Below are 16,673 nucleotides of genomic sequence, written 5' to 3'. Positions count from 1 at the left end.
ATTAAAATTCCGTATCCTCACAATGTTTTTATTCTGTTTATTTTTTTTTCTTTATGAATCTACAATACTTTCTACATTTCTCTTTTATTCTTTGAACTTAATCTTGCGTTACATTTCATTTTCATTATTTTTACAGTCATTTAGCATCTTTAATTAACTTTTTCCTTACTATCAACTGCTTTATCCATTCAACCTTTTTAAAACTTTTTTTTTTAATTCGTACTTATAATATACTCATTATTCCCATTCGCTTATTTTTCTGATGGCTTTTACCTTATATTCTCTTCCCAATTTCACTGTAGATTTTACCTTTGAAATCTGATATAAGTAACAAAAATGGCATTTATCCAAGAGAATAGTTCATTATCCGATTTGCGTAACATCATTACTCTCTTCTATGATCGACATACTTCCGCCTATTTGTCTATTTATCGATTTACGCATTAACTATGATACCCCCAAATTTTTTTTTATATATATATTTGAATTGCTAATATGCTATATATATATAAATTTCACTTTGATATTAAATAATATAGAAAAAAATTTTTTATGAAGGTATGAACGTATTAAAATTTTCGAGACCATTTATATACATATTCGATATTATTTAAATATATATATTTACATTGAATCTAAATATATAGAATTTTCCTTCATGCGAAGTAACTTATCATAATGTGTCATCGGTTGCTACCCATGTTAATGCTGTCTTCGATGGTTTAGTTTTCATCATTATAAATAGCTTGAATGATTTTTTCAAATCGTTAGAATTTAAAAAATTTTTCTAATATTTTTCTAATATTATTCAGTTATTGCCTAGTTACTTTTTATAAAGCGGAATTCCTAAAACTGTTTCTATTAAATTTATTAAAACTCGGAAATAGATTTACATTCCGGAAGGTCGACTCTTGTTGCGAAAGGGAAATGGCTATTTCCTTTTTCCAACCAGGAAATGACTAATAAACAGCTCTTCCTTCGATCGCGAGAAACAAAATATGCAAATTAAGAAGATAAAATTTATACAACTGAATATTGCAATTTTTCTTACGTACCAAAATTAATTTCGAGGGGACAAAACTAATAAGATACAGAAATCGAAATGGAATATTGTAGAATTGATAAATACAAGCAGCATCTATAATATAGGCAACTCTATATAATATATTTAAAGTTCTCATATATATATAAAGCCCTATATAATCGTAAGAAAGGATGGTTTAAAGCTATTTTAGATGGCATTGTAAATAAATAATTATTTCTCGATTTTTAAAATGAATATAGACAATAGCATGTTTAGAATGCTAAAAAGAAACATAATTATATATCTGAAAATAAAATAATTTGATTCTTTTTAAAATTTTAATTTTGTAAAAAATAAAAAAAATATATTTAACATTTTTTGATGATGTTCCAAGATATTGACGATTATCCTAATTATTCTGTGGTTTGATTTTTATTTCACTTATATTTATTATTAGGTCTATTATTTTTTTGTTTTACTTAAAAGTATTAAATATTTTTTTATATTTAATTCTATATCTAAAAATATTTGTTTTAATTTTGTTTTATGATAATGTAACGCAAATGTATAGTAAAGAAATATATGGATAAACGTATTTTTAATATATTTGAAAATTTGGAACCATAGGAATTATGCTGATCTTTGTTTATTCTTTTGCAGGTAAAGCATGGTGCTGACTAAGGAGGAACGAATTTAAATTATTTTAATGATAGGAGCCAGCAAGTTAGTAAAAAGTTGCAGAAGAATTTAACAGGCTACATCCAGACTTTTCACCAATCACAGATAGCATTCGGAGTCCTGTTGCATAAAAATTACAGGTTACAAAGCTAAAAGACATTAGCTCGTAGCAAGTACAGTATTTGTAATTTGTTACTGATTATAAACAATTTTATGCAATAAAAATTGCTTTCGACTAATAGCTAATAATTTGTTACAAAACATTTTATTCAACACAGTGCTTGTAATTTGTAACTTGTAAATCTTGTAACGACTATAAGCATCTTAAATATCAAGACCCTGGATGCAGCCTGTTAAATTCTTCAGCAACTTCTCGCGGCCCTGCTATTAAAATATCTTGAATTCGTTCCCCTTTACTCTGCCTTTATTTAACCTATAAAATAATAAAGAAAGACAATATAACTCTTATGGTTCCTTACTTATGGGTATCCTGTATAGTTTGCTTAATATCGTTCATTAGTTTTAGACAAGCTTCTTTTATTTGAATGAAATTTACAGTACTTACAGTTAATCAAAGCCTCTAATTCTCTCGAAGCAACTTCGTTGGATTCAATTAAAATCATCACCACTAAACTACTTGTATTATTACTATTGCGTAAAAATGTTAAAACACGAAGTTAAATAGTCTCAACATTGAATAAAGATAGAACAATTGTGTAGTAACTTAACTTTTTTGATATGGCGAAGAGATTATCCTCTGACAATGGAGGATTTAGAGTGGTTGGAAGAAAAATCTCGTTAAACCAGACTCTAGACATGTTTTTTTTTTTTTGTTCAATAAAACAAAATAAAATAATAATAGAATGAGAATAGTTGCAATAAGATATTATCTGTAGCGAATCCGACAAATATCATTTATTAAATTAAAGGGATTTTAGCAACAGAACAAACATTTCGGAACTCGTTGTTACATGAATATGTTATGCTAAATAACATTTAAAAAATATATTTGTCTAAAAAGTACTCTACGTGAATGTATATAGTTTTAGATACACAGTATACTGTATATAAAACAAACTAATCATTCAAATTTGCCAAAAAAACCTTATTGATAATGAAAGTGATTTTAAAGAATTTTAATGCAAATCAGACGCATAAAAATGCTTAATTCGCAAGTCATATTAGAATCCTTAAACATTATTGAAAAAAATATTAGCCTAAAATCAGCATATTATCAATATTTTAATTTAAATATAGAATTTTAGCATCTGGATAGGTTTAGAATAATATTACAATGAATATAAATTTGCGAATATTTTTTATTTAGCGATAAGAATAGTTTAATATTATAGCTACTTGTATAGAGATTACACCCGATAGATTATAGTCAAGATGTAACAACTATAAAATATTGGAATACAAATTTAGCAGTAACATTGTTGTGCATTGGGACAGAATCGATCTTTAGTATTCTAGCTATAGTGAATCAACAATTCCATCACACATTCCTATTGCATAGTAAATTGCTCGAATCGAACTGAAAATGCTACATATAAACTGAATGGCTGTATAACCTAAACAATCTTCAATATAGCTACTGTAATTTTAAATCGACAATTAAAAAGTGAGATCGAAATCAAAAAATATTTTTATTAATTATTATTAAACGCTTTTATTTTAAACTACTTTGCATCATGTCTTCAAATCGTTCAAATCAGATTTCGTCCACTTGTAACTAAGATAAAATGATGAAACTTTGACGACAATGCGTGTTAATGCTGTTTTAAAGGGTTGGTCCCATCCCCACCATCCTCGCCACTCCAAACACCAATAAACATAACCAAATATAGAATTTAATCGTGTATGTGTGTGTGTAAATTCATTGTAGTGATGTATATGGTAGGGTTATATATACTTCCACCATCCCAAATCTCAAAAACAGTCTTTTAAGTCCCAATAAAACAGTCTTTTAAACGTATTAAAACTATTCCTTTCTTTTTTAAAGAAGAGAACACTAAACTTGCTTATTTGAAAGTACTGTGGTTGAGATATAATTTTTAGGAATTTATATTAATATATACAGTATATAGTATAAGGAATAAATACTTTATTATAGTATATTCTATATATGCGATATAAAAAGCATAAGTTATTTTTAGTTTAATACATAAACAAGATATTTAATTCTATATCTAAAAATATTTGTTTTAATTTTGTTTTATGATAATGTAACGCAAATGTATAGTAAAGAAATATATGGATAAACGTATTTTNATTAGAGATTTAAAAATTAATTAATTTACTAATGATTTGGCAATCAAGGCGAAAATTCATGTAATAAAAGTATATATTATCATTTCCTACAAGGGAATATTTTGTATTTTATTGTAGCACCATATGGAGTTTCGTCAGCAACGTTGGACCACGTGGGTTATGGGGATTCACTCTCTAGAAATATTGCCGAAGGATATACATCAACCGGATCTAGTAGCGTACTTCAGGCCATAGATGAGATTCTCAAGAGGGACGTATATGGGTCCTATCCCAGAAGACTAGGCTACGAAACTTACGGCAACAAGCCTGGTTTCATGTACACCACAGCTCCTTCCAACTATCCAACTCCTCCACGATCCAGGTTAGAAAATTATTTCATGCCTATATTTAATTAATTTATTAGTAATAAAACGATTGATTAACGGAACTAATGTAATAGTAAAATATTTTAACTTTGATAGAGGTCTGGAAGGATGTCATAAATGGATTTTAGAATAATCTATAAAAAGTAGAAAGGGAACAGATAAAAATGAAAGAGACAGAGCAGAATGCTTTTAAGAATTTTAGATTTAAGTTTTAAAATGTAGAACTTAAAATAAATCTAATGCAGGTGCGTTTTAGAGAAGATAAATTCAGTTTTTTAGAAAGGAAAACTTTCAGAATATCGTTTATGTTAATGAGATGGCCCAAAAGAACCACGCTTTTATTAATAACGAAGCTTTTGACAGCAATCGTTAATGGTGTAGTCTTTGAATGCAGATGTACTGCATTTCTATCGTAGTATTTTTCGATTTCGAATAGGCATCTGTTTGCATATGCCTTGCTTGACATTAATGTTCATTCTACGCAACTTCAATACCGATTATTTGGATCGATCATAAAATAACCATTTTTTATTCCACCACCCGTCTAATATTCAATTTTGACGAATAATCGCAATAAGAATTAATTCTCTACAAAAATCTACATTTGAATAATTTTATCGGATTTCAATGAATAATAATAGATGTCAGTATATTACTTATCAAAATTCGATATGAAAGTTCTTTTACTTTTATTAATGTCATCTTTTAAAAAAATATTCTACATATAAACATAAAAAATATAGATAATCGCCATGAAAGTTATTCTTTTCCTATTCATTTTAATATATATATATATTGTAAAATATGGGAAATAAATTTATTATAAACAGAAAAGTATTCCGTTTATTCATTTTCGATTCCTGCATAAGACTCTTACTAGATTGTTATTAACTATTCACAAATATACATTTTCGAATAGTAGTAATATGCAACAAAATATGGATCATTTCTCCTCAAAATAGCCATATAAATGAAAAATGAATGTTGTAGGGGGTGTTTTTTTTAAATGATCAAACATTACGCATCGATCGAGTTAAATTTTTAAGGTTTCCCTACGAGAAATAAGTCATTAAACATTCTACTGTCGTTGAAGTGATTCAACACAGTTTTCTTTTTGCCCCTACTTTATTTTATTTTTTATTTTTTTTTTAATCTAATGTTTAGTATCTTCTCGATTTTTCTTTTTCTCGTTATACATAGTTTTGCATTGGGGGTATAAAAAAAGAGATACAACGTGTGGAAGAGAAGTGAACTCAGTGGCATCGATTGATCCGTGTTGTAGTTGCAGGTCAGTCAAGTGGATTCGATTACTTTGGGATTTTATAAGCAAAATTACAAACGAAACTAATTTTGCTTAAGATAATTCTATTTTACAACAATTTTCTTACATTTGCGATCTTAGCGTATTGATTTATAATGCGCATATTGCAGCGTTAATTTTAAATGCGTTTGTTAATTTCCATTAAAATATAATATATTTTGAATGCTTTTATTACAATTAATGTTAATATCAATTAATTTATTATTAATTAAGGTTTATTTAATAGTTTAAAAAACATTTAATTAAAGCAGAATGCGCTTCAAAAATAAGTATAATACATTGTATTAAATTGTATTTATTTTATATTCACAAAAGAGTGCTGTCTGGATCTTAAAACTTTTTAATTTATTTATTTAACACAATAATAATCGATAATCGTACGTTAAATCAATCACTGGTGTATGCTTTCACAGTAAAATGTACGGCTAAAAATTCAAGAAATACTATTCAACTAAAGGAATCATATGGAATGTATTACTGTATATGAGAAGGCATTTCCTACTAGAATTTTGATTCATTCAATATTGGATAATATTGCTTCAATGCAAAAGTTCCGGACAAATCTACCTTGAAGCACTCCTTCTTATATATATTAAAACGCAATAAACCATGAGTGAGGAATGATATTCTTGTATTGCATTCTATATAGAACTTCTAATACTATCGAGTACTATTTTTATGCTTTAAAAATATACAGAATAGCCTTATATAAAACACAAAATAAAAATAAGACATATTTTATTAAATAATTACATTAACAAACTGATAAACGTAAACTTTTGTAATCATTTTATATATTATTTTGGCTTTATTAAATTTTAAAGTATTGCTTATACGGTTGTTTATGTATTGATATATTTTATTTCTTTATTTTTATGGCATGTGAAAGAATCTGTTCATGATCATGGGCGTGGGGACACACTAGTTAAAGGGCAAAGGTGGTTAGTTCGGCCGAAATTTTACACAAATTAAAACACAAGTACCAACTTTTTATATGCCATTACTGATAATTTGTTAACCTTTTCATTTTTAGTGCCTGTGTTTTCTTTTTGTTCTTGATATACCCGAATTTTTCCTACTTGTTTTTCCCGAATTTGAGAGGATAGTTGCTCCCTGCTCCCTGACTCATACGCTCATGTCACTCCTAATTTTCTCAATTATATAGAAATTAAATAGACACTATGGTAAAATATCTTAAGATAACGCAAAAATAAAAAAAAATGTAACAGTCTCAGTTATAATACCAATTTTGCTGCAATTATTATTTTATACTTATTTGTTTTTTTACATTTATTTCATAAAAACGTTATTAAATAAAATACATTTTATATGAATTTTTTTTTTCATAGAAAAAATGAATTTTTCATTATTTTCGTCTTAATGCTGTTTTGATTAGTATGCATGGATGATGAAGTCTGACGAATCAAATTCTGTAGAAAGGAATTCAGAATGGCAAGGAAAATATCACATAAATTGGCACTGACAAGATATACAAAGTTACGCTGTCAAAATAGATTCGGGTTATTCGATATATATCTTGATTAATAATGTTATAATGTTCGATATAATGTTGATTTTTATATATTTATAAAGAAAATCAAATATTGCAACTTGCCATAGTTTCGATGATTTGATGCGAATAAATGTCAGCGAACAATGAATAATTAATTTATAAAGAAAATAGTTTGTATATTTTACCATATAAATTACATACAAAACGTATAAAATCTATAATTACAGAAATAAATAAAAGGTAGAGGATTTGTTTCTATTTTCGGAGGAACTAAATTCCTTTTATAACATTTAGAAAAGTCAAAATTATTGTTGTTCTCTAATCCATTCAGTTTAGGGATTATGCTGAGAACTATAATAGCTACAATTTAAATTTTTATTTTATTTCATTTTCCTATAATTTCTATCAACGAATTTCTTTATCTAGAGGAATATTTCATTCAAATACGTGCATGAATTTGTTTATAAAGCAGCTAAAGTTATGCAAAATTTTCGTCTTAAGTGATATGAATAGCGAATGTATCAATAAAATCATTTTAAAAATGTTCTTGATAAAATCTTTCATGAAGGTTAGTTTATATAATTAAATAGGATTATGGAATTAATTTTACGAAAACTTTGAATATTCATAAAGGACTTTCTTTAGCGGGAAAATTAAATTTACAGTGGAGAACTAGTTCATTTTTCTACTTCAGTTATTAATTTCAGAAACAAAAGCTTCTTTCTTTGGAATAGAAATCAGTTTTCTTCAAAACTTTCTTATAGATTTTATAACATTACATATTGTTCGATGGCTCTATATTTAAATTTAAATAATTAAAACGAACCAGTATTTAGTAGAGAATATTTATTCAATATTTAGAATACGTGGTAAGAGTAGAAAAATATGCAAATAAGNAAGTTAATTAGACATATTTTAAAGCTATATTCACAAATTAATGAGTTAGAAAATTATTTTTACTATATTTAACATAGAAGACAAATTTCGAGACGTCGCATTATTCCTCATTTACTTAGTGTAAGATAAAAATAATTATAGTGTAATTATCTACCTCTTAATAATTGTAGGTAGTTAATTACGTTTAAAACTTTATGGAAAGTTATCCCTATCTACCTGATTTTTTTTTCTTACTTATCAATGATTTAATGTAGCATTTCATCGGTTAATCGAACGAAGATTACTGTGGTCTGTCATTATTTCAGGTACGACTACAGTTCTTCCACGAAGGGTTGGTATAGCGATTTGATCAGTCCTTCTCCCCAGTTTCCCGACAACACAGCGGAAGACAAGAGCATTGCGAGAATTGCTTCTACGTTCCAGGGCACGAGAACGCCACCAGATCTTCATCTTTCCGTCCCGTTCGATCCAATGTCCGATTTTTCACCAATGACAACAGATACGGAGACACCGACGGAGACAGATCCAACTCCTGCAATGCCACTTCTTCCCGACATGCCTACAAGATCGAGGAAGATTTTGGAAGATCTCGGGAGCTCGCCAATAGTTAGTCAGCACAGCAGAGGGAGTAAGTACGACTTCATTGATTTCCTGACCAATAACAGAAATTTATACGACGATATTGGCTTAAACCACTAAGATGTAAAATTTACCGCCAAATCTATTAAACTTTAGCTAAACTATTCCAATATCCTTCCTCTCTTTGGAGAAATGCAAATTACTATTGTTGAAGTAGAGAGCTATTGATATTAAAGCGCTTTGTCAGTGATGTGAGATAAGAAAATGAAAAATAATTAAACAGATCTTGCGCTCTGCAAGATCTCGTTAATCTCTGGAAGGGTTAGATGAATTCACTGTTGTGTTCCTGCATTTTTGGAATATAGGAACACAAAAGTTTCATTCTCTGCCATTGTCGTTCCGGCTAATTTGAATGAGAAGTAGATCTCGTTTCCTTAACAACCTAGTTAAACGCTATTACTTCAGCCATTATGGTTTAGGAGATCTTGTCTAAATAAATAACATGGCAGAAAAATTTATAGGTGTAATATTTTTTGGCATGGAAAGAAATCGATGCATTTAAGTAATAGACGGTCATTAAAAATAGTAAAGAAAGAAATATCAAACTTATCGAAGCTATTTTGTACAATGAAAGTCATCGATCGCATTTACTATCCAAAGCCAAAATTTGAATCGATTATTTTGTTTCTGTTAGACAACAATACTTAGGCCATATAATATTGAGACAGAGATTTCATGATTGACTATCGGTTGAAATGTCAAACACAGTACTCTGTTGATCCAAATCTTTAGAAATCTTCCACCTACACCAGCTTTGAGAAGGGAAGCGGCTCCAATTTCACACACGGCTTCAATCCCATTTTCTTGTCAAAAAGTATATGGCTGTCAACTTGTCTCTTTCTTTTTCTGATGATTAATTTTGTGTCTTATCAACTTAGTGAACTTGTCAGATTTTAAGTTTTTTTCTATAAATTTCCACAAATATCTGAAGTACTTTTACACAATATTCAAGACACCGCTTAACGAGAGATAGGTTGGAACCTCTTGTTATATTAGTCTAATGGATAAACTGAATTTTAACTTTAATCGAATGTTCCGTTAACATTTTTATGGCCATAGACAGAATGCATTTTAAAACAAGTTTATTAAGAAAAAGTTTATTTTCCAAACTGATTTAAAGTGTTGTTGTTATGAATCTACTTTTTTCTTTTCTGGAATTAATGTGATATGAAATGAGATAGAATTGCTTGATTTACATAAGAATATTTTGGTGCTGCAAAGTTATCAATTTTTTATTTAACAAAATTATTATTATTATTAAAATTCCGTATCCTCACAATGTTTTTATTCTGTTTATTTTTTTTTCTTTATGAATCTACAATACTTTCTACATTTCTCTTTTATTCTTTGAACTTAATCTTGCGTTACATTTCATTTTCATTATTTTTACAGTCATTTAGCATCTTTAATTAACTTTTTCCTTACTATCAACTGCTTTATCCATTCAACCTTTTTAAAACTTTTTTTTTTAATTCGTACTTATAATATACTCATTATTCCCATTCGCTTATTTTTCTGATGGCTTTTACCTTATATTCTCTTCCCAATTTCACTGTAGATTTTACCTTTGAAATCTGATATAAGTAACAAAAATGGCATTTATCCAAGAGAATAGTTCATTATCCGATTTGCGTAACATCATTACTCTCTTCTATGATCGACATACTTCCGCCTATTTGTCTATTTATCGATTTACGCATTAAATATGATACCCCAAAATTTTTTTTATATATATATATTTGAATTGCTAATATGCTATATAGGCCTATATAAATTTCACTTTGATATTAAATAATATAGAAAAAAATTTTTTATGAAGGTATGAACGTATTAAAATTTTCGAGACCATTTATATACATATTCGATATTATTTAAATATATATATTTACATTGAATCTAAATATATAGAATTTTCCTTCATGCGAAGTAACTTATCATAATGTGTCATCGGTTGCTACCCATGTTAATGCTGTCTTCGATGGTTTAGTTTTCATCATTATAAATAGCTTGAATGATTTTTTCAAATCGTTAGAATTTAAAAAATTTTTCTAATATTTTTCTAATATTATTCAGTTATTGCCTAGTTACTTTTTATAAAGCGGAATTCCTAAAACTGTTTCTATTAAATTTATTAAAACTCGGAAATAGATTTACATTCCGGAAGGTCGACTCTTGTTGCGAAAGGGAAATGGCTATTTCCTTTTTCCAACCAGGAAATGACTAATAAACAGCTCTTCCTTCGATCGCGAGAAACAAAATATGCAAATTAAGAAGATAAAATTTATACAACTGAATATTGCAATTTTTCTTACGTACCAAAATTAATTTCGAGGGGACAAAACTAATAAGATACAGAAATCGAAATGGAATATTGTAGAATTGATAAATACAAGCAGCATCTATAATATAGGCAACTCTATATAATATATTTAAAGTTCTCATATATATATAAAGCCCTATATAATCGTAAGAAAGGATGGTTTAAAGCTATTTTAGATGGCATTGTAAATAAATAATTATTTCTCGATTTTTAAAATGAATATAGACAATAGCATGTTTAGAATGCTAAAAAGAAACATAATTATATATCTGAAAATAAAATAATTTGATTCTTTTTAAAATTTTAATTTTGTAAAAAATAAAAAAAATATATTTAACATTTTTTGATGATGTTCCAAGATATTGACGATTATCCTAATTATTCTGTGGTTTGATTTTTATTTCACTTATATTTATTATTAGGTCTATTATTTTTTTGTTTTACTTAAAAGTATTAAATATTTTTTTATATTTAATTCTATATCTAAAAATATTTGTTTTAATTTTGTTTTATGATAATGTAACGCAAATGTATAGTAAAGAAATATATGGATAAACGTATTTTTAATATGTTTGAAAGTTTGGAACTATAGGAATTATGCTGATCTTTGTTTATTCTTTTGCAGGTAAAGCATGGTGCTGACTAAGGAGGAACGAATTTAAATTATTTTAATGATAGGAGCCAGCAAGTTAGTGAAAAGTTGCAGAAGAATTTAACAGGCTACATCCAGACTTTTCACCAATCACAGATAGCATTCGGAGTCCTGTTGCATAAAAATTACAGGTTACAAAGCTAAAAGACATTACTTGTAGCTCGTAGCAAGTACAGTATTTGTAATTTGTTACTGATTATAAACAATTTTATGCAATAAAAATTGCTTTCGACTAATAGCTAATAATTTGTTACAAAACATTTTATTCAACACAGTGCTTGTAATTTGTAACTTGTAAATCTTGTAACGACTATAAGCATCTTAAATATCAAGACCCTGGATGCAGCCTGTTAAATTCTTCAGCAACTTCTCGCGGCCCTGCTATAAAATATCTTGAATTCGTTCCCCTTTACTCTGCCTTTATTTAACCTATAAAATAATAAAGAAAGACAATATAACTCTTATGGTTCCTTACTTATGGGTATCCTGTATAGTTTGCTTAATATCGTTCATTAGTTTTAGACAAGCTTTTTTTATTTGAATGAAATTTACAGTACTTACAGTTAATCAAAGCCTCTAATTCTCTCAAAGCAACTTCGTTGGATTCAATTAAAATCATCACCACTAAACTACTTGTATTATTACTATTGCGTAAAAATGTTAAAACACGAAGTTAAATAGTCTCAACATTGAATAAAGATAGAACAATTGTGTAGTAACTTAACTTTTTTGATATGGCGAAGAGATTATCCTCTGACAATGGAGGATTTAGAGTGGTTGGAAGAAAAATCTCGTTAAACCAGACTCTAGACATGTTTTTTTTTTTTTTTGTTCAATAAAACAAAATAAAATAATAATAGAATGAGAATAGTTGCAATAAGATATTATCTGTAGCGAATCCGACAAATATCATTTATTAAATTAAAGGGATTTTAGCAACAGAACAAACATTTCGGAACTCGTTGTTACATGAATATGTTATGCTAAATAACATTTAAAAAATATATTTGTCTAAAAAGTACTCTACGTGAATGTATATAGTTTTAGATACACAGTATACTGTATATAAAACAAACTAATCATTCAAATTTGCCAAAAAAAACCTTATTGATAATGAAAGTGATTTTAAAGAATTTTAATGCAAATCAGACGCATAAAAATGCTTAATTCGCAAGTCATATTAGAATCCTTAAACATTATTGAAAAAAATATTAGCCTAAAATCAGCATATTATCAATATTTTAATTTANTATCCAAGCGGAAATTTTTTAAAATTGAAAGGGCCAAATTTTCTTCATAATTTATATGCTCAATAATTTTCCAAAGTGACTATTAAGAGTTTTAAAAAAATACATAAAAAGATAAGAAAATTAGATTTGAAGACTGATATAATTATAGAATTTGTTAAATGGAGAAATTTTTCTCAATCAATTATAACTACTAGAAAATCTTTTTTTTTTCAACTTGTCACATTTGATAAGATGGTTGTTAAAAAAAGAAAATTCAATTTTTAATCATCTCGAAACTCTTTGAAATAAATGAAGTTCAGACTTCTTCATATCGAAAAATTGCAAATACTAAATTATAAGTCTTGATGTGTCCATTCATATATGATTAATTAATAAGTAAATGCAACAGTATTTTTCGATGATAACTTAATAGAGAAATATAAAAAAAAATATTTAAGAATTTAATAAAATTTTAAGAATAAAAAAAAAATAAGAATTTTTAATAAAATTTAACTGATTAACAGAATATTTAATTTTTAAAAAAATGTAAATTTTTTGAATAAAAGAAGTTCGATAATCAAATAATCTATTATCTACATACATATTTTTGAAAGTGTGTTTGTTTGTCTGCTATAGAAATTATCGAGAAGCTCCAGATATAACAGCGCTCAGTTTTTTTTAAAACTCTTTTTACGAAGAATCTAATTGTGCGATTTAAAGTCGGCACATCTGGTAGCCGAAATTAGAACTAGTGCTTACTTTGCTTAATGAACGACCGTAACAGAGCTCGCAAACAACTCCTTACAATTACCACTATGGTATAAAAATATCTCTTCGGTTGCTGCAAGAATGAAGATATTTTTACACCGTAAATCCTCTTCATACATCTGATGTGCCCTTTCGATTTAGGAGACAAATTTCCTGTTCTGCCGAGTTTTATCATGTCGATTAGCAACAGACATTAACTGTTGCTGGCTTATGAGTGGTGAAATCTTATTTTTCTCATAAGGACGTGTTATTTAGGAATTTCCAGAGTTGAATGCCCAAATGATCTTTTTGTTTATGCCTTTATAGGAAACGTGCTCAACATTGTGTACTGTATATCGAAGTGTTCACTGTTGATCATTCTTAATTACGTACAAGTATCTTTCTGAATCTATGACTATACAATAATAAAGAATACAGAACTACGAGTATTTATCCAATTCAATATTAAAAATTTAGCTTGGTATCTCTGAAAATAATTCATATTTTAAATTAAAAAAAAAACAAAAACAAAACATTACCAATCACGATATTCAATAATTAATTGTACGTTGTTAACAAGTCTATACTGTCTGTACTTATTATCAGTAGTGACATTACATCTATTCATTCTTACCATTGGATGAAATCATGATATACTGATATACTGAATTATGATATACACTTAATGTACTAAATTAGTAGCCTATATGCGTCAAAAGACACGAAGACTCCAAATAGTTATTGTAATGAAAATTATATCTAATATAAATCATTAAAATATATATACACATATAGTATATAATATATTTTATGATATTATATAATAGTATAATAAATTTTCTCCATTAACTTTAGAGTTCAAATTAGAATTCTAAAGTATAAAAAACAATTTACATAACAGATTTTTTATGCTCCTTTGTTAAACTATCCATTTAGTCAGCAAATTTTACATTAATAAATATAATAATTAATAAAAAATGTGGCAAGTTTGTATTTAAACAATATTTACATTAATTTATGAAAAAAAATAAATCATTCATACCAAAAATTATTACGATTAAATTTGAATACAGGGCATATTAATTTTTTTCACATTAGAAATATTTCTCAAACCAGAATATAATTAAAAATAAATCAGTAAAAATAAAATTATAATAGCGATAGAAACCTCAAAATTAATATTAATTTCGATTAATGCATTATTAATTAATAGCCTGTACTTTCTTCTACTTAATTAAATTTTCATTCGCTCAATCGAGAAAGCAAGAGACGATGTGAGAGAAATGTCAAGAGACGATCTATAAAAATATATAGTTTATTTTGTACTCATTAACGTTAAAAATAAATAAATATGTTATAAAATATATATGACGAAGATGGTTAAATTAACAAGAAAAATAGTATAATATTAATTAAAAAAAGTCGATTTTAATTACGTTTACATTATAATTTTATATTTTTCCTAAATAAATAAAATAAAATCGCCAGCTAATATAAATGCTTATATGTAAATGCCAATGGAAATAAAAATAATTTAGAGATGCTATTGATCTATAGAAGCGCACAAAACTATTTCCGGAATATGAAAAGAATCTCGACTACACCCTTCCATTCCTACAAAGAACTTTTGGTAGGTCTCGTTTTCCATTTACAAAAAAAATAAAGATAAAATCGACAATGGAAACAGGAAAAAATACCGTTCTTACCTATATTCTTTAAAAAATATATTAGCTTTTCTACATACACACATTTATATATATATATAAAAGAATAATAATAAATAGAATTGTATATAATGCCTACTCTTAATGGCTATAGAAAAACATAAAAGTGGAAGTCAAGTTCATTTCCACAATGAATGTTATTACTAAATTATTTCTAACTACATGCTTAATTTCTTTAATTTTATGTTGTATATTCTACTTTTTTGTATTCATATAAAATAACTTATTATGTTTAGAAAATATCTATTAAACGGTTAGAGCTTGAATTAATTGTTAAAGTTCTTTTACAGATCTCAAACAATGAATTTAACAGCCATTTTAAACATCACAAATGTGCGGATTATTAAGTAATTTCACTGATTTAGCCATTAATCGAAAATATAAAAAGAAAACTTCTTTATACAAGTCAATAAATCGAGTATAAATTTAAATGTTTGCTTTGTGTTTTTTTGAAATTTTTAATAGTTAAACCTATAACACTAAGGAAATCGTTTTATATTTTGCATTCGCGCCTTCGTAATATTGCACGAATCGTTAAAAATTTCATGTTTTACTAGTAAATTGCAGTAGATAAAAGGAAAATTTCGTGTACCGGAAAGTAGGTTTTTATTTGTTACATATTTAAATTTTTCTGTTAAAATTGTTTCGCGTGAAATTTTAAGTTTATAAAATATGTCGAAGAACATGAAATAAAACAGTTCGTGTAAAATGTCGGTTTTAATTCCGATTAGAAATTTATTATATTCAAAAAATATTTAAAGAAAAAAGTATTTTAGGCATTTGTTAAATAAGTTTATTGATGTATTTATTGTTCGTTGTATAATTTAAAACTTTTAAAATGTATTTTTATTTATTTAAGAATCTCTCAGGGAGTCTAAGAGAATTACTTGTAAAAATAAAAGCACCCCCTTCTGCAACAGCCCCTTCTTTTTAATGCGTTATTGGTCAATGTAAAAGTTATGGAGAAGTAATGGTGATTAGATTACAAGTTTTTCAGGAGGATTTTGTAAAAGTCACATTTAGAGTTTGGCTTCTACAAAGTCCAAAAGTGATTGTTATTATTATTATGTTGGGTTTAGTGGGTAATACTCGGTTTAAACCGGTGGCTGTGTACTATGCCGGACCAGAGTCAAGGCATAGCAACCAAAACAAAACTAAAATTAAATGTGTGTGTCAGTGTCTGTATTAAGGAATTTCCTAACAATATGGCATGTATTCAATATAGTGGCCTTCTGTAGTGTGATGTATGTATTTCTACTCAATTGTAATGTTCCCAGGCTTTTGTGTAGC

General features: G+C 27.1%; 1 protein-coding gene across 1 annotated transcript in view; it reads left to right on the top strand.

Moving 5' to 3' along the window:
• LOC111628990 overlaps positions 1-16,673 on the top strand; it is a 132,150-nt gene that overhangs the window by 105,777 nt on the left and 9,700 nt on the right. Inside the window, exons 13-14 of the mRNA XM_023372852.1 lie at positions 4,013-4,337; positions 8,378-8,757. Coding sequence (XP_023228620.1) covers positions 4,013-4,337; positions 8,378-8,757 — 705 coding nt within the window. The remainder of the gene's footprint in view (positions 1-4,012; positions 4,338-8,377; positions 8,758-16,673) is intronic.

This window comes from Centruroides sculpturatus, unplaced genomic scaffold, assembly GCF_000671375.1.
Source record: "Centruroides sculpturatus isolate CEXI.00-Female unplaced genomic scaffold, Cexi_2.0 scaffold246, whole genome shotgun sequence".
NCBI classification, from domain to species: domain Eukaryota; kingdom Metazoa; phylum Arthropoda; class Arachnida; order Scorpiones; family Buthidae; genus Centruroides; species Centruroides sculpturatus.
Note: the sequence above shows the minus strand (reverse complement) of the source record. Positions and strands in the feature narration are given on the sequence as shown.